Source organism: Engraulis encrasicolus, chromosome 14, assembly GCF_034702125.1.
Source record: "Engraulis encrasicolus isolate BLACKSEA-1 chromosome 14, IST_EnEncr_1.0, whole genome shotgun sequence".
NCBI classification, from domain to species: domain Eukaryota; kingdom Metazoa; phylum Chordata; class Actinopteri; order Clupeiformes; family Engraulidae; genus Engraulis; species Engraulis encrasicolus.
Window position 1 is genome coordinate 5823582 of NC_085870.1, and position 20000 is coordinate 5843581.

The 20000-nt window shown below is 41.4% G+C and overlaps 1 protein-coding gene and 2 long non-coding RNA genes across 4 annotated transcripts in view; 2 read left to right on the top strand and 1 right to left on the bottom strand.

Moving 5' to 3' along the window:
• The first annotated feature begins 10253 nt into the window (after positions 1-10253).
• LOC134462004 (uncharacterized) lies at positions 10254-12176 on the top strand. Its single transcript, XR_010037474.1, has 3 exons — positions 10254-11003; positions 11634-11681; positions 11784-12176. It is a non-coding gene; the product is annotated as an uncharacterized LOC134462004 (long non-coding RNA).
• Positions 12177-12335: 159 nt separating this feature from the next.
• LOC134462003 (uncharacterized) lies at positions 12336-13809 on the bottom strand. Its single transcript, XR_010037473.1, has 3 exons — positions 13627-13809; positions 13135-13261; positions 12336-12980 (listed from the first exon to the last, which is right to left on the bottom strand). It is a non-coding gene; the product is annotated as an uncharacterized LOC134462003 (long non-coding RNA).
• A 299-nt stretch (positions 13810-14108) lies between these two features.
• ephb2b (eph receptor B2b) overlaps positions 14109-20000 on the top strand; it is a 343815-nt gene continuing 337923 nt past the window's right edge. For both annotated transcript variants that reach the window (XM_063214832.1, XM_063214833.1), the window contains exon 1: positions 14109-14240. In XM_063214832.1, the coding sequence (XP_063070902.1) occupies positions 14189-14240 (52 nt within the window). In that variant the 5' untranslated portion in view covers positions 14109-14188. The remainder of the gene's footprint in view (positions 14241-20000) is intronic.

A 20000-nucleotide genomic window follows, 5' to 3' on the forward strand; every position in this document is an offset into this window, starting at 1 on the left:
CGCACACACTGCTGCACACACTCCAGCACACACACACGCACGCACGCACGCACACACAAGCACACACGCACACACGCACACACACACACACACACACACAAACACACACACACACACAGATAAAATAAGCTACCTTCATGCTTTTTATTCATAACATAATTTGGACAGTTAAAATGCCAAGAAATCAAATATCATCTTTTAAAAGGCCTTCTCTCAATCTCCTTCAAATACATCATTATTTATATGACTCATGCAAAGTAACTAAATTGAACTAATGTGTAAATAAATAAATACATGAATGACAGAATAAATACATTAATTCTATCATTGGTATGCCTCGAGTCTTTTGTAGCTTTTTAGGTTTTCAAAAACTCATGTCAATACTGTGAATGCAGTGCCTAGGAGCAAGAAAAGGGCAAGGAGGGCTGTCTTCTCTTACCCTCTCTGGTGTCTGCTGCCACTCTCGTCTGCCTGCCTGCGGTCTGTCAGCTCCTCCACCTGAGGAGCACTTGAGTGTCCACTCTCCTCAGCCTCCAGCACTTCAGCACGCCTGCTAGTCCCATCATCGATTTATGCAGGGAACGCTGTATCAATTAGGACAGAGAGAGAGAGAGAGAGAGAGACAGAGAGAGAGAGAGAGACAGAGAGAGAGAGAGAGAGACAGAGAGACAGAGAGCGAGAGAGAGAGCGAGAGAGAGAGAGAGAGAGAGAGAGAGAGAGAGAGAGAGAGAGAGAGACAGAGAGAGAGAGAGAGAGCGAGAGAGAGAGAGAGAGACAGAGAGACAGAGAGAGAGAGAGAGAGAGAGAGAGAGAGAGAGAGAGAGAGACAGAGAGAGAGAGAGAGAGAGAGAGAGAGAGAGACAGAGAGAGAGAGAGACAGAGAGAGAGAGAGAGAGAGAGAATGGTGGAGAGTGAGGGGCCCCTATCACGAGTCCACGTGTGTGACCTCCCTCCCTCCCTCCCCTCCACCCCTCTCCACCCCCCCTCCCTCCCCAACTCCCCCCTTCTCCTGGGTGACTGCAAATGATTAATGGCGACATTTTAAAACACCACTGGATTTGTCTGTGACGGTCATTTAAGCTTTTTCTTTTTTTTACACATGAATGTTTTCAGATGCTTTAACAAAATATCCAACGCATTGAGCCTTTTGCCAGCAGTATGTAAAAACTTGCAAAGTACAATGTACAATGTGCAAAGTACAAACTGTAGGTTGACGCAAAGTAAATGCCACCTAGTCCATCATAAGAGTTGTGCAAAACACCTTTCATACATTTTTTTACGTTTTATTTAAGTTGAACAAACGTTTTTTTTTATTATTATTTCTTTAAAAAATACTTCTTTAGTATATAATTTATTTGGATCATAATTCCATGAGCCACATGTGACCTATAAAAGCAGGAATCACACAGGTGTGCATTAGCCACGTATAGCATACTCATACAACAACTGCCCAATGTTCTCATATTCATTAAAAACAACTTATCTCCATTACGAATTTAGCGGTTCCATTTTGTCTGACTTCTACATGCATCCTCGGACAAGGGCTCCATTTTTGTTCATGATTCAACATGGATTTTCCATCATCAGAGACAGTGAAAAGGAACCCAGAGAATCTTTGATGTCGCTTGGCTTTGAATCGTTAACACAGTTACACTTCTCGCTGTGGCAATCCATCAAGTAAGTTAATTAAAGCATGCCAGAGCCTGTTTTGTCACCCCCTTGATTCAATTTGCAGGGAACTAATTGGAGCTAAATACATTCACATTTTGGCAGAGTGCAGTGGAGTGGTGTAAGGTAAAGCAGGTGATATATGAGGGGCAATTAAAATGCCATAGAGTCTCAAGGAAACTTGAAGTTGTTACAAATTTGGGGTTAAAGACGTGGTGTGTTGACTTTACTCCCTATAAGTGAAATGGTTACTGTTGAGGTAAAGGTGATTGCATATTCTCCAGGAGTCCAAAGAGTATGGAGCTATATAAGTAAATCATCAAAACTATGTGAAAATCAGTAGATGTCAATTCAACCAAAATCCAACACACGCTTTTCTATCTCAATCAACATTTTCCTGGTCTCAATCAAACATGCAAAAATAACCTGCCTAAATCTATAATCCCATTAAGTGCATTCACATAAATAACACAGACGGCACTTTGTTAAGGAGTAACACCTGCTTGGTTGAAACTGAGCCCCTGATCAAGGTGAGCCGTTTAATCTCTCCCGTCCACCGTCATCTCACAACATTCACTACAGTAGGGTAGTCTACTTTTTTATGGTGGATATACTGTATATTTTAGCATTTTTGAAGTGGGGATACTGTATATATTTGTGCTATTCAAAACAATGGATCAATCAATTTTAAGTGGGTATACTGAAATCCCTGAAATTTAGAAGTGGGTGTACTCCGTATACCTGCGTTCTACGTAGACTACACCACTGATTCACTAAGACCAAAACAACCAGGAGAGGGAGGTGGAGAGAGAGGGTGGGATGGGAGCATTGGGAGCATCTCAAGGCAAGGCAAGGCAAGTTTATTTATATAGCGCATTTCATACACAGGTGCAACTCAATGTGCTTCACAAAGTTAACAAATGTAAATGAAAGGAAACAGGGAAGAAAGAAGGAAATAAATTAGAGTCACAAAACATTTAAAACATTAAGATAAAACATAAGGTAAAAATAATAATAAAATAAAATAAAACAATTATTATTATTATTATTTTTATTTTTTTTAATCTCAGCGGGCTAGCTACAGCCAGACAGAGCCGATTCTAGGGTCAGGTGGGGCCCCAAGCGAAAAATGCAACAGAATGAACATTTTGACCAAAATCGCCACTACTGTGGTGAAGTGTGGGCTGTTATTCACTATCTGGAGGCTTGGGGGCCCCAAGCGGCTGCCTGCCTTGCCTGGTGGCAAGATGCACCTCTGCAGCCAGGCTGTGATGTAGTGGTCAATGGTGGCGGAGGTGTCACTGTAAGACGTGGCCGGCCTTCTTCCCAGTAATCCACATGTGAAGGGTCTGTCTAGATTAGAGGTCTCGGGGGCAGGTCAGGGATTAAGTGGACTCCTCGTAACTATAGGAATCAGGCCACTTTAAGGCTTTCAGAATACCACTCAACGTCCCACGCGGGGAGGAAACTTCCACTTTGATGTCGTTGCAATGAGGAAAGCTCACATATTTCATGTGGAAAGTTAGCAATATGTGGGATTGAATTAAATTGCCATTAAAGCCGTGGCACGTGTTTCAAATTATGACAAATCATGAGATGCATAAATTGAAAACAGAGATATCTGCATTAACTGTGTTCATGTTTATCTCTTGACTTAAAATATTTTATTCATTGACTTAAAGTTGTCACATCACATTGATGTTGTGTAAGGGGAAAAAAACATCTCCAGCATCTTGCTGTAGGTGGCAGTGTTGACGCAGTTTGGAGGGCATTCATGCTCAATGACGGCTGGGAGGAACTCTGTACACTGCTTGGTTAAGCACATTTCATTGAGGAAAACACACATTTGTAGTTCCAAAGCCCAATTACTTTTTGATTTACTTTTCAACAGGATGGTCTGAAGTGAGTGAGAAAGAGAAGCAGATTTTGAGAATATAAGAATACACTTTGCAAAAAAATGAAGTAATGTTGTCACTTTATAGTGTCATGTCATAGCATCTCAAAATCTATTATTTATCTGTTAATTTATCGATCAGGACAAACAGGAAAAAGAGACCTCAGTAGAAAAAGCAGCCTCATAATAATACCATTCCATCAGTGGAGTTCCATCAGTGGAGTTCCACCAGTGGAGTTCCATCAGTGGAGTTCCATCAGTGGAGTTCCACCAGTGGAGTTCCATCAGTGGAGTTCCACCAGTGGAACACTGTACTAGTTATTTACAAGACTTTAATGCCATAATATTACAAAAATCACTTAAGTAATAAAAGTCTTAAGAAATACATTATGACCTGGCCATTCTGGTAACAGCAAATTTATAGCAGGGCCCGTGTCTTAAGAGTTAAGCACATCAAAGAAAACTGTGTTGTCTATATCCTTCTCACTCTTGTGTCCACAAATAAGTGTTATGACCGGAATGGGAGCCATTTTGTCCATTAAGAGTGCATTATGTACAAGTGGACCGCCTAATGTGCCAGCCTGCATGTGTGTGTAAATCACCACAATTGCATAGAGTGTGTAGAACAGTTTGGCCACAGATTATAAGGATTGCAATGTAGTATATAAAACACTCTAACACACATGTATTATGGGTGACAAAGCAAAGCTCCCTCACACACTAAATAAATTATTTACATAGCTTTTTAATCCAACCCTTCACAGAGAAATAGGACAACCATGAGGCAGACTTTATTGTTTTCTACTCAGTATAAAAGGAAAGTGTGGATGATGCTTTTTCATACTTTCATCCTCCCCCAACATCCTTTATGCATTTCATGTCAGCCTTTGCCCAAGAAACGCATGCATCAGAGAGCTTGTTATCTACAAATCACTTCACTTAACTCTAATCCCAAGTAGTCATGAGGCCGTGATGAAGCCATCAATCAAACATAACAGATCGGCAGAAAGTATAAAGCACATTCAAAAGACTGGCAGTCCAAACAACTTCTCCAGTACAGCAGTGAACACATGCGATCACATTCAGCTGCATTGGCACTGTTGATGTTTGCACAACCCACAATAGAGTCATGGAATAAAAAAAAAACATGTATTCAAGGGATTAGGTTATAATTTTAGCCAAAGACTCTTGTTGACCTTATATGTTTTATGTTCAAAGAGGATGCGGGCTAACATCGATCGATCTAGAGTATACACTCAACCTCCTTTATACTCAAGAGGAATAATAAAAATATTTCAGACCCCCATTTTTTTTATATTTCGCTGGACACATGTCCAAGAAATGTCCTTGGATTTTCCATGGTTAGTTTCACATCCCTTCCACATCTTTTGATATATGTATGATTTTTTCTTTTCTTTAAAGAATCAGGCCAGAATTCGAAGAGCAACTGCCAAAAGAAAATCTTCCGACATTTTTATAGGCCTTCAGAGTGCAGATTAACAAAAAAATAAACGGTATTTCAACCCAGAGGAACCCTAATCTAATGACCGTCCACAGGTCTGGAGTTATTTAAACCGGCACCTCTGAGGACCAAAAGCTGTGGTTTGACGTTTTATAACCGGCAAATATCGTCACATTAATATCATAATATCGGATGTCCGCTCAGAGAAATGCATTAGGACATAGCTGGACCTCAGACAAAAGCAGAGTTGAAATAGATCTCTCATTCGAATGTGTTCCGATCCTGTCAGTTCAAACAAACAGTGGTGTTAAGCAGGAGGAGGCCCGAAAAAGCAATAATCCTGATGTTGATGTTTTGTCTCCTGATCAACAGAAGTCTCGTCCAGGCCTTCTAGGCATGCCCTTTCTACCTCCCTTCCTTCCCTTCCTCACCCTCTCCACCTCTCTGTGTGTCCACTCACACGTTGTGCTCGATCTGTTATTTTGCTCACCCACTATGCAACGGGCTGGCTTCGTTTTTCACAGACTTTGGAATGACATTGGCAACCACCGAGGCAGGAAATCAGTTTTACTCTGCATTTGAAAAAAGGAAATTCCAAAATTTCTGTTTTGCGGTTTGGCCTGCAAAGAAGCGTGAATTCAGATGTCATATTCTCACCAACCCAAAAATGACAAGTGACATAGACTATGGCGTATCCCATCAGCACCCTTCTCAGGGGCCATCTCCAAGCCCCTCTTATTTTCACATTTCCCTGCAGAGAGAGAGAGAGAGAGAGAGAGAGAGAGAGAGAGAGAGAGAGAGATTGTGTGTGAATGTGAGACACGGAACTAGGTAGTCAATATGGCGGCCGCCATTGTTGGCCACCGATTTGCCAGCTCGATTTTTGCATGTGTGAGGCTTTGTGGGCGGCTTTTAAGTGACTTGAGGTGATTAATTGTGGCTTGTTTTCAGGCTACATTCTTACTCGGACTAAATCCTCCTCATGGAACAGATTTAACAGCAAAGCCGTGAATTTCTGCCCGAATCCCTCATCATTGTGTTAAACGCAGAGTGCGCAGGCTTTGGCTCCCAAAATGTGCTACTCGGTGCAAGGCCCTGTTTGTCAATTAGAAATCTAGCCCCCGTCTGTCTGACTTACCCCTGACATTTTCACTGAGGAGCAGGGAGAGACATTGCCAATGGTTCTTTTTTTTATTAGGGTCAAACATTCAGAATGTAATTAGAATTTAGAATTCCAGAGGGCTTCTTTTCTACCCGCAGCATTGTTCTGATTCCAGTGAAATTTTGGCTGTTGGCTAATGGTGCTCACTCGTATAATGGCAAAAATACACCAACTAAGGGGGGGGGAAATAGAGATGCTCTGTCATCTGGTTAAAAAAGTATTTAAGCAGCATGCCTTTTGGAACTGGTCACACACACACACACAGGCGCGCGCGCGCGCACACACACACACACACACACACACACACACACACACACACACACACACACACACACAGACACACACACATACACACACAAAGACACACACACACACACACACACACACACACACACACACACACACACACACACACACACACACACACACACACACACACACACACTTTTTAAAGAAAAAAAGAAAAAATGTGTAACAATGAAAAGGTTAGTACATTGGGCTTTCAAAACTTCAAATCAAATGCTAATAATGATAACATGGAAATAGCTGAGGCTTTAGTCTCTTGTACTTCACGAATCCTGTCAGGAAGCATTCAGTGAATTCTTATGTCAAATTTCATTGTACCTACAGGTATTTCTCATTAAACAGTTCCCGCTTTTGTGAAGGGTTTAAGGTTTCTAGGCTTTCTTACACCAGGGAAGAGCGAATGGCTGACGTCTAGTATTTCACGTTTTACAGGGCGTTTCAAAGCTTGTATTGAATGGCCCATAACACTGGAAAATCATGATGGGATAAACTTAGCATAATTAGCTACAATATTACCGTCTAACAAGAGCTGGTGGGAGTCAAAAAGCAGAACGGCTGTCACCGTACACTCATAAATACTATGGCTGTTGCTAATGCATTGAAATGTATTTATGGTGCATGAGGACGGCCTCTTTGTGCGCATACTCTCATACTCCTGTGCTGCGAACTTCTGTGGGATTTAGCCGTGTTGAACTGTGCACTGTGCTTTCATTGAGGGTTTGGCTTAGCCTGCTAATGCAGGAAATGTCTGTCTACTACGTATAACTAACCGAGTGCACTTAGTCTGGAAGCTTAGTACTGAGCATTTCACAACTTCGCAACACAATCTCACCAGTCTACAGTATTGTCGGCGAGTCCATTCATTTGTTTTCAAAACAGTTCATCTGTTAATTAAAAATAAAGTATACTTGTTCTTCTTGATGATCACATTGATGGCATGTTAGCCTGATACAACCAACAACAAACACATTTGTTTAGATAGCACATGAAATGTACTGTACAAAAGTACACCACATACTTAATCGAAGCACCGGAAAACGTATTGAATGACTGAACATGTATGACATTAAACTCATCATGCCTAGTGTTGTTTGAGCTCCGTAGTCACCAGGGACCAGGTCTCCATTGCAGTAAGAGTGGAAGAGTTGGAGGAGTAAGGTACTAGCATACAAAGGCGCTCTAAGTTACAGTTTGTAATAGGCCTCAGCAAAGATACACACTAAGTAAAAGTAAAATAAAATAGTTAAAAGTTAAATGAAGGTGCCTTGTCGCAGCAGCACTTAAAATATCTATATATGTATGTATGTATGTATGTATGTATGTATGTATGTATGTATGTAGGCCTATGTATGTACGTACGTACGTACGTACGTACGTACGTATGTATGTATGTATGTATGTATGTATGTATGTATGTATGTATGTAGGACTATGTAGGCTATGTGTGTATGTGTGTATGTATGTATGTAGGACTATGTAGGCTATGTGTGTATGTGTGTATGTATGTATGTACGTTTGTATGTATGTATGTATGTATGTATGTAGGACTATGTATGTGTGTATGTGTGTATGTATGTATGTAGGTTTGTATGTATATATAAACTTTCTTGAACAGACTCAGGTTCCAGATTGTATAATAATTATTAAAAAAATGAAATCCCATTTCATAAAGACATGATATGCTGCCACAGCAGGGAAAGCTTTCCTCTGTAACAAATAGCAGTCCCTTAAAACGTTTTATAAACATTTCCTAAATAACAAACAAATTACCAACAAAAGATTTCCAAATGTTTGTAAATGAGTAAGAACTACTATATTACCTCAGCAGACATAGCACAGCTGCAACAGTCCGGGAGGTTTGTCCTCCAAAGAGTAAAAGAGATGAAACCGGTCCGGGAGGCAAGCTCACGTGAAACTCATCCAATAGGAGCCACTTCTCACTCAGCTATGCAGCCACAGGTTGGTTCTTACTCATTTACAAACATTTGTAAATGTTTTGTTTATAATGAGTTCATACATAAATGTCAATAAAGTGTTCATAACACATTTATTCTAAAGGCGTTACCTTTTCCTCACTTATAGCGGGCTACCCACTAGCCTACATTACACACACTCCAGTGGCATGGAGAGGTAACAGGCCTAGCCGTGTGTGAGGGAAGCCTACAGTCAGCCCAGAAGTCTCTCCTTCCTGGAGAGTGCACAAGACCACTAACCTCCGTACAATGCTTTGAGAGGGCCAAAATCTAACCACCCCCTCTTCCTCACAACCTTAAAACCAGGAGCCAAAAGATACTATCATTGCATGTAGCAAAAAAAGGATAACAGTGACTTCAGACAAATCTACAGCAGAATAAATATAATCAGGGATCCAAAGTTTCCTGTCAAAAGTTATCATCCAAAATAGGTCACTTATACCTATAATTTGGAAATTCCTTAAGCAGCAGCAATTTGTCACAGATGAAATAATCTTTAGCCATATCACATTTAACCACACCTAGCCATTATTTGTTTTAACGTCAGTGTCAATTTGGGCCATTTGCTTTTACAGTTTTAAGTTGGCCTATACATCAATTAATTAAGCATTCTTTTACATATCAATTATGTGTTTTTGAAGCTAAGCTTTTAACTTAATTTCTGTATTTATTTGGGCAAGGCACACCTCAGAGTTCACTCTCTCTGGGCTCTGAATCCAATAACTGGAGTCAGGGAAAATAAGCAAATTTGCCAGACTGTATTTGCATGTAAGGGGCAGATTTCAGCAATAGTCCAAAACCCACCTTCTGGCACAGAATATCTCTGGGATCACACTCAATATATTAAATCCACACGAGTTTTGAATTTGAAAAGGCAAATTGTCAATAAATGCTACTATAAATGTTAAAATGGATTATGTGACTTTAGGATTCCAAGGTCAGTTTTTAAAATCCCCACAAAACTGTAAACATGACATAGAGTGGTGTCAAATCCAACATTTTCAAAATGTCTTAATTTCCTTAGTTTCATACAAGTAGTTGAACAACTAGAACTAGGCTACAATAGAGAGAAATGTCAACAAACAGAAAAAGCTATATTATAGGGCCTACCAAAGACTGATGTTATAAACTAATAATAGGCTATAAACCAACATGCTTGCAATAAATAGTCCTACGTAATGCATGGTAGGTTACCATTGAATTAAAAATCACGCCATGGGGTCTGATTGTGCAAAACGACAAATTATCCTCATTAATTTCCATTCAGTAGACGAGGGAAAACGTCTCCATCGTTTCAAAACACGCGGGTAGGGGTTGCATTGCTTCAACACATGCCAGCAGGATGACTGAAATATAGCCTACCTTTAAACAGTCTTTACGAAACCCATTCAGTCATGCCCCAAGTAGTCCAGAAAAATTGAAGTATCTTTTAAGCAAGCGAAGTAGTGGTTCTTTATCTTTCTGATTGACAGCGAGCACATAGAAAATGCACACTCGGGAGGTCACAGCTTCACGCGCGTAATTCACAATTATTAATTTCTGCAAGCGGATGTTCGGTTTGAGTCAGTAAACACGGGATTAGTCCTTTCACGTTTTATCATTTTTTGAAAATTCGGTGTTAGTTCATTTACAGTTCGTGTCCACAACGACAAGACACAGCGCTCCCCTTTGTCTGCCGTGTTTGGTCTCGCCCAAACTTGCTTGGATTTTAGTCCTCGTCTATGGCATCGTATTCATTCAATTGAAGGTGAAAGTCTGCCTGTCCCCAACCAGCTTGTAACCTGATTCACATCATCTGGCTGCGTTCGGCTACGTCACGCGGGGGCGTTCCCATGCCTCACTACCCCATCTGAATAGCAGTGAGACCGCTGGAGTTGGAAAATGTGTACAGCCAATCATGAATCGCGGGTGGGATTTTGAATGGATGGGCGGAGTTATGGGCGGATGTGATGTAAAGCATTAGCGACAGCAGTGTAGTCTTCACTTCACAACAAACATGGCAGCGCGCTGTAGTACTAGTACTCAGTGCGCTGAAATGGATTCGGCTATTTCCACGGTATTGTCTTGTATTCCAAATGTTCAGGCATTGAAATACGAACAAATGACGGCGCTTAAGGCGTTTGTTGGCGGCGAGGATGTGTTTGCGTTTCTTCCGACCGGATTTGGCAAAAGTTTGAGCTGGCTCCACTGGTCGCTAAAGCCGCTGTGAGATGGACACTCCCAACTGAGCTCTAGGAGACGTTCTATCCCACCCGATTATATTTCACGTGCTAAAGCAATGGGGAAAGTGCAGGATCCAATCTTTACTGTGGTGTTCCCCCTGGCTGCGTTAATGGAGGACCAAGTCAGAGAGGCTGGAAATCTAACGGGTATGGAACTGGGAGGAAGACATCCTTCAGGGACGTTGCCAGGCCAGCCGGTCTTCGGTAGCCCCGAGTCGTGGCTGAAGGACAAATGACTGACCATGCTATCCTCAGACCTCTACCAGAAGAATCTACTGGGCATCGTTGTCGATGAGGTTCACGTCACCTACAAATGGTAAGTTTAAGATCTACTGTTGATGAACCTGATGCACTTTTTCCATTTATGAAGCACAGGCATGTGCATTGCGTTTGGTTGTGAGTTCACATTCTGGCCTTCTAGGTTTATCGTAGTTTACTTGTAGACTAATCTTAACTTGGACATGTATCGTCACAGTCTTGGTCATAACTTTGTATTATGTCTCTGTTAGTTTCGTCATGTTTTCCCCCTGTGATGTTCAAAAAACTCCGTTAACTCTGCTGTACACATTGTCCGTGTAAATATTACATTGTCCTTGTAAAAACAATGGTGTTGGTTCTCCCCTCCCCCAACTGTGCCCGATGCATACTGTAGTGTACAGACATTTGCTTTGCGTTTGTTTGTGACTGTGAGTTGACATTCTGGTCTTGAAAAATGACTTGGCAAACGTGTGAAATGGTTGATATCGTTTGCTGCCGTCTTTCATTGTATTTCGTGGTGTGCGAAACTGACATTCAAAGGGTTTCACTATGCTAAACAAGCTACCCAGTAGAATGGGTTGACCAGTTTGTGTGAGCTGCTTATGTTACACAGACTCAACACGTTACAAATTTGCCCATGTTCAATATCTGCTGTATTGTATAAACTGAGCTCTTCTCTGACCACCAGGAATGAAAGGCCTTCCTGCTCAGTTGGGAGAACGTCACAGCAAAGAAGGTGAGTCACTCTTGTAAATAAGTAGGCCTGCACCGATTGTCATTAGGAGGAAAAGTGTGGTTGTCTAGTATACCTGTTAACATCATGCACCATGTCTTTCAGACATGCCTGTCATGGCTTAAATGGCATCTGCAGTCACAGAAGATGGGACACAGAGAGCTGCTACATATGGAGAGAGTGCCATTCAACAGTGAGCCCACCCAACAGGACAGTTTGCACTAGGTTGGATCACAGCTTATTGAAGAAACATGAGAAGAGCATTAGTCCCTATATCTTTGATCGAACATATAATAGTACATAACCAACAACCTTCCTGTTTTCAAAGTGTTGCATGTGCAGGGAATCCCAGGTTATGTTGATTAAAAGGATGAGTATTTTGACAGTGAAACACCACAGCGTAGTAGCTGGCAGTGCTTTGCCGCAACCTCGTACATGCTGTTGTACAAATGTGTATGAATGACTGTTTTTGCATAGAAGAACTGTAAATAAAATTACACATTTGAAAACTGTTGCCATGTTTTTTTCTTTGAGCAGCAATGATTAAAAAAATGTAAAGAAGGAAGAAGTATTGTAGACTGTTTAGTGTTGAGCACAGTTTAATTTACTTCAAGTGACAACATACCTTAACCTTTTTTATATGCATTCACAGAAAGGCAACAGAATCTTATGGAAAAAAAGTTGCACTGGGTTATTTTATATACACTACTTACATACACAAATTATTTACATACATTATTACAGTACATGCATTTACTCCACCAATTTTATATTAGTCTTGGCGCTCTTTCAATTTAGCTTTGATCCTGCGCCACAGGTTACTGCTTTTGCGATTTATCAGAATGTCATGACTAGATGGGGGGGTGAAAACAACTCAGCCTCTCTGAAAATATCCTCTGTGTGACTAGCAACATAATGTGCTCCAGTGTGCATTTGTCTGTCTGTTCACCATGATTTTCTGCAGTCCAATAGACATGCTGGTCCAATCTGCTGTTTGTTTCAGTGAGACCGGGACAACTATGTTCTAAAAATGACTTCAAGTTGTTAAGGTGCTGTGGGCTAAGCGATGCGAAAGAGTGAAATTTACCTGCAGAATTACGAGCAGTGCGCTGTGGGCACACTGTGGCTAAAGGCCTTGTAAAAATATCAAATCTACAGTATAGTTATACGTCTCCCTCCTGGACTGCATGTGGAAAATGGCATTTGTTGACCACCCGGGCCACTACCGGATGTAGCCTGTTCCTTTTTTCCCCTCTTCAGAGCCCATGGTTATGTGGTCAGGTATGAAGCCGTCAGGGATATCTGTTGACACATTTAAAAAGATAGATAATGCAAAATGTGCAGTATGGTTAGCTTAGATGTAATCTTGCAAAGCCAATATGTACAGACTGTCATGGCACCAGCTTTAACTGGGGGCATACATTTGTTGTAATGTAAATCTTTGTTCCAGAGGTACCTGACACTTAATGAAGCCCCTAGGTGCTCCATGGCTGCCACCAGGAAGAGAGCTGTTATGTTGTTCCTCACACCGTCTTCGTACCCATTGAATGCAGCATGTTTGGCCCTGCTTTGCATTTCTGCATCTGTGAGAAGGGGACTTGTTGTTAATGATGGTGATAGTTTGTAATACAGTGCAAGCAGACACTTTTACACATCTCTGTCGTTGGACATGTGCGTAGGTTACAATCCCAGCGAGGTTATAAAGAAATCAAAGAAATAAAAGAATCAATAAATCAAATAAAAGTGAAACAATCATATTGCATGTGTGCCTAGATAGCAATGTAAACAGTAAACCATTTAGATTAGCATAGAGGCTAAGAGGAAGATGCCCTGACGCCAATCATATCCAATAACAATATTGACATATGTATGGATGAACAATTGTCATATTGTGCTTGCGCACGACTTCAGAGCAACCATTGCATCAAGATTCAAGATGTTGACTTACCGTACGTACCTTGAGAACGCTGGGTTAAATTACAGCAGGCATTTCAGGCATGCGACAGGATTTTTCGGAGAAGTTTCACAAGTTTCGATCAAGTTCAGCTGGGCGCTGGTTTACCCTTTCTCGTAGGGAAGTTCTTCAAATATCCATGGGCGGTTGCAGATATTACCATTTGTCCTTAGATATCCCCTGCACGTAGGGCAATGTTCGTTTATAGAAAGTTTACTCCGTTTACTTCCAGCCGCCGCCATGTTTGTTGTGATGAAAAGTCTTGCCTCCTGCGTGGTGTCGCTGTGAACTACGTCACGGATTGAGTCAACGGGAGTGGCTGAAATGGCGTGTCAGTCAAAATGACGGACAGATTCTTAATCCAATCACATGCAAGAGTTTTGAAAAAAATGGTTCATTTGGAAGAGCGTCGGTTGGGGGCAGGTCCCAGATGTATATGCGAAAGCATATCAGATGGTAGGAATCAGGTAAACCAGCTTGTGCTCTCAATGGCTTTCCGGACTTCTTTTATTTGAATGCCTGGACTTTTTTATCATTTCGCCCAGAGAAACCAATAATGGATATCCTATGGATTTTATGGATACTACCCACGGCATTGGCTGTTGAAGGTAAGATATGGTTACCACGATTTGGTTTTCACAGCATCTTGCCGAGAGTTTATGGTTACGGCACATTATGTATTGAATGCCTTCCAAGATTCTGGAGACGCACAATCAGTGTTCAGTAAAGCAGAGGAAAATCGAAATGGGCATTTTGTCGTTGGAACAAGCATAGAGTTAGTGTTCAAAGATTTTGTTATGTGTTATTCTGCCGGCAACAAGGCTACATGCAGTTCGTTAAAACAGAGTAAGCTACAGCGCAGGTTCACAAGCATCTTTAAAAGTAATTTATTAAAAATATTTTGCGGTCACCATTTGTTTTCTAAACCAGTCTACCATCCATTCATTTCCAGATTCAGTGATATGATGTTCTAATTGAGAGGCGGACCACTTTGCAACGGTGTAACACTTTACGCGTAGCTCACGTTAGAACGCATCATTTTATTCATATGGAAGCATGGACGATTGGCTCATTAAATTATATTCTCCAACAGTATATTAAGCCGCTGCCTCCAAAATGTGTACAATGTACGTGATAGCCTATGCATGAACACGAGTATATTCTTTTCTCCAACGGCGAGGTTGCTTTGAATTTAGCCCGTCCTGTAGGACAATGGAACAGGTCCTCAGTATGCGACACACGCTCATATTTCAAGCGGCTTGAAAGGTTTCAGTTATTTGTTAAACATAAACAATTAGGCTGTCACAAAGACCTGATCTTAATGATTTGCCATTTCCGCCGAATAAATGAAGCCCCGTGGCCATCACCATGCGTTGAACGTCCATGGAGTGCACCAGCCTCCCGCGGCTCCCGCTGAGGCCGTCTCCGCTGAGCAGGTAGCGCACATAGCAAACGTGCTGTGGTGAACTGTAATCGCACTAAATGTAGCCTATCTTTTCCCTTTATCTGTTACCTGACTTAAGTTGTTGAAAGGCAAAGCATGTATAATCTATGAAAAGTGTTATTGTAAAGCGGAGAGAAAATGAAATGAAATTAATGTAGCACCCGACACGCTGCTGAAACTCTGGGCAAAGTTATTCTAACTCACTGTACTTGAGGCACCACCTATGAATGCTTTAGTGTTTTTTTTGTCGACAAAATATGAATTAATAACTACTATATGAAACAGTGTACAGCATAAAGTCAAGTGAGGTGTCCACCCAGACTATTATCACCTCATTACATTGTTAAGGCCTACAGTCAGGGAAAGCCTCAGGTATAGAAATACATGGACAGAATTAAAATAAAAAATATATATATTGTTCACAATGTTTCCATTATCAGTACTGTAGGCTACACAAGGCAAGAAACACCAAGTTTTTACAAGCTGGCTGGAAATGCGTTTCTGTGTTGGTATTCGGCATTGTATTTAAAAGGTAGCCTATACTTTATGGCCCTTGGAACAGTTATTCTGTTATATAGCACTACCAAATTCATAGGTGGAATGGTTTGTGGTGTTATCAGATTTTGCTTGTATGCCATTAGACAAGTATGCCACACAAACAACAACGTAACCTATAAAGTACAAAGAAATGTGTCTAAAATAAGTGTGCACATGCAGGACCATTCACTGTGGCAAAACCAAATGATAAGGAAAGCCACTAATTGTCAACCAAATTCATGAGGAGGGATATTGTTTTAGACATTTCTGATTCACACTCCTGGTAGTAATAGTAACCTAAGCACCGTAAAAACAAACAAACAACAACAACAAAAAACCCCGAGCAAAAGTATCTTTTGAAATGTGTTGGCAAATAGCCCAAGGTTGGTTATACAGAAGTAAGAGATCTGTTCACGCTCTCCGTTGTGACCCTGTCTCTCGTCTGTATCTTATGCTGAGATCTCTCCATACGGGGTGGGGAAGGACCAGACGGGAGTCTACCATGGCCGACATTTTGCTCTTGATCTCTTCCTCTCTCGTTCTTTCTCTTTCTTTCTGTCAGTCTATCTCTCTCTCTCTCTTCCTCATTCGACTTATTCCAGGGCATGACGTGGCGCCCTACAGGTCTCTTTTCTCTTATCTGTATGAATGTCATAACTGATTCAGGAACAGCCACTGTCAATAGAGAAAGAAGATATTAAGGCAGTAAAGTGTGGAGTGGAGTGGCAGACTGAGAGGAGGAAGGGGGGCCCTGTCTTAATATGCCTTTCATGGGAGTCTGTGGTTGGCTCCTTAGGGACAAAGTTCCAGAACGTTTCCAGGGTGTTTTTTTATCCCCCTTCTGTCCTCTCTAATTAAAAAGTAACTGAATAACAAAGATAAGCATCAATTATTCCAGATAATGTGTTTGGATATCGTATAGTTAGTAACTCAGTGATGAGAAGAGGGACCTTATATTTTTGGGAAACTGGGTTGCGATAGGCCTTAATCCTTTTACATCTTTGGTTGGCGAAGCTGTATTTTTAGTCAGTGACGACCATGGATTTGCGTGTTGTGAATGGTCAGTTTTTTCCTTTCGCTCACATCTTCCTCTTGATGTCACCCAAGTTAGTTGACCAATGAGCGGGCAGCATTAGGCCACGTATGAAGAATCAAGAGTTGAAAAAGAGGTCATGCAGACCTTAACCCAAAAACATAACGCTTAAAGGGATTGTGTGATGGAACAACAAAAAAAGACACACATTATTTTCACTTTATTCCCAATCTCAATATTTAGAACCATGGCCATTATCGCCGCCGAGGTACATATTACGTAACTATCGACAAAGATTTTTCAACAAAATTTTCAACAATATTATTTATTTTGACCAAAGCCATCTGTTGTGTAGTATTTGCGTGTTTATTGGTTGTGGAGTAACAAAGTCCAAAAAATTATAGCCTACACATTTTGCCATGCAACTATTAGCAAGGAAAAAAAAGATAGGGTTGTATGCCATGTCGCCTGAGTTTTAATATATGCCTTTCTATTTTATGGTTCAAATAGCTTACAGATAAATGATTCACTCAGAAATAAGATCCCAGTAGTCGATTAAGGCCTAATGTTAATGTGTCTCTTAAATAATTAACTTTTAACACATTTTCGCCTGGTCTCTTTTGGCGCCTAAACTTACATTCCATGTTGTGTTTTGAACTTGGCTTAGGACTCAAAGCCTGCTCTGCAGGTGACAAGTCTGAAATACGCTTCATCTTGTAATGTTTTTTTATTTAATACGATCTGGCTGCATGCAATGTGGCTTTGATGTAGCTCAGTTATATGGGCTCCCTCCACAAGCCAGCCAGTCTCGTTTTTCATCCACTTGCTTTTGATTCTTGGCACTTTCAAAACCGAGGTGTGTTTTCAATTAGCGCCGTGTAATTCAGCTCTGCATAATTAATGAATGAACGAGTGAGTGAATGAAAGCACTAGGTCTGCATATCAGGTGTAGTAGCTGTGGTGTCGACCTCGATGTCCTCACTCATCGCCCTCCTCAGTTTGGGGATCGACCCGGCCCGGCCCGGCCTGCCTACACTGGGCCTGTTTTCCTCCAGTGCTGCTCACAGATCTAAACCATTTCAATGAGTTTGCAATAAGAACGTCTGTGTGGCGGCCTTAACCCAGCACTTAACCTCAAATATTTTTTGAACAGATTCAAAGCAAAATGGGGTATGTTGTGTGTAGACCACTGGGTGGTAATATGATTTGTGAAATTCTCCATAATTTAATTTCTGAACCATTTTTTTTTGTCTGTCTCGAAATTAGAGGCACTCCCAAGTTCAGGATCAGGACATTTTAGACGTTAGCGCGCCACATTTTGGATAGGAAATGGAGGACAGACGGATGGCAGTTGTCGGTCCAAATGCCTTCATTATTTCGGCCACAGAGGTCTCAAGGACTCATGTGCATTTTTTTTTTTTTAACTAGCTGAAAAAGTGACTAGTTAACTAAAACATTCTCAGAGTGCCCCCCCGCCCTCCATTTTATTTAATGTAAAAACACATTTATTACCAGTCAGTGGTATTCAGCAAACCATCAGTATTTTTAAACAAATTTAATTCCTTTTTTTGTCTGGGTAACAGCTTTGTGTATACTGTGTGACGGTCAAAGTAACTGACGTGGAAACAACATTCCTTCTGTGGAATTACTCTCTCCAGTGCCGTAGTCGTTATTCCTCGGCCTTGCTGGTGTACTTTATTGGTTAATACCCTGAGTGACAAAAACTCAATGTAGGCATATTATATGGTAATTTTTCGTCCTGTGGTTTACATTTCAAATATTATCAGGTTTTATTTCCAATGGAACATAAAATACAGCTTAAGATGTTTTTTTTCTTCAGAAAATTGTGAGGTGCTGGATGAAAGGGATTATAGAGATGCATTTATGACTTGTGCGTTTCATGTATTTTTCAGTTAAAAATCTATGTGCAGCAAAAAATACACACGTAACTCCTGGTGGGCAAGGTGCCATTCATGTAGAATTCTCAGTGTGTAATACAACATCAAAGCAGAAAGCAGTCATAGGACTTGGCGGGCCTGTCTGACTAGCTGTACTTATAATGTTTTAAGTCCTTATTTTTTTTGCCTTGCACACACATCAGGTATAACACACACAACACCAAAAGCCGAATTTTCCCACAAGCGTGGCAGATCAGTGAAGTGATTTGTTTGTTAACGCGGCTGTTTATTTTTTTGAATCAAGATTTCCGTTTAAAAATCTTTGCCAAGTGTAAATAAGCTCCGTCTTTCAAATGTTAATTCAAACAGTCCATTTTAAACTGCACCGCAAGTGTGCGAGTGTAGGTTGTTTAAGTGTGAGCACACACACACACACACACACACACACACACACACACACACACACACACACACACACACACACACACACACACACACACACACACAACAGAGCTTGGACGAGGAACAAAAGACAGAGCATGCTTGCAAGAAGGTGGGATGTGTGTGTGTGTATGCGTGTGCGTGTTTGTGGGTGTGTGAGGGAGGCAGACTGAAACAGGATTAAATAAAGGTAAAGTGAGCGTCATTCCCAGTCCTGTGCGTTCTCAGTGGGCCGGGAGAGCAGATGCAGAGAGAGAGAGAGAGAGAGAGAGAGAGAGAGAGAGAGAGAGAGAGACAGAGAGAGAGAGACAGAGAGGGCTCGTCTGCACGCCAGCCTCCACCAGAGCTTTGACAAAGAATGAGCCCCCATTCAGCCCTAAGCCACGCCGCCCAGGGCCCGCCTATTGTCACTTTGCATGCAAAATTTCAATTAGTGCTGGTACCAGTTGTTTCTGGCGCGGGTGGGTGTCACGTTTCGGGGACATGCATGGGGTACCTTGACGATGCGTCATGGGGTGGGATGGGATGGAGCGTGGAGTGGTTTTTGGGGGGAAACAGGGGGCTAGCGTTTCGGGGAGGGGGGGGGGGTAGCGTAAAGGGGCTTGTGTGTTGGGGATGTTGGCAAATGCTGGGGGGGATTTCACAAGCACCTGGTCTCTGGTAAAGGATGACATGATCAGCATAACGTTGTTGGTTAGTTTTTGTTTTGTTTTGTATATTATTATATTAGTCCATATAAAAGGCATGGCCTGGGACTGGATGGTAAAAGAGCCGTTCTCCTGCACTGAAAGAGGCATTTAATCAACCGCCACTCTAATTGTGTTAAAGCCTCAATAATACCCACAAGATCAATGTTGTCTTACTGGTTGAGTGGGAAATCTAATTATTTTTATGTGTTGGGTCATACCATCCATCCCACCCCTCCGCATACAGTAATCAGCAGGTCTACCATGAGGGAATATATTATTCACCAATTAGACACGGATAGATTTTCTTTGCACATGTACGTACGTAG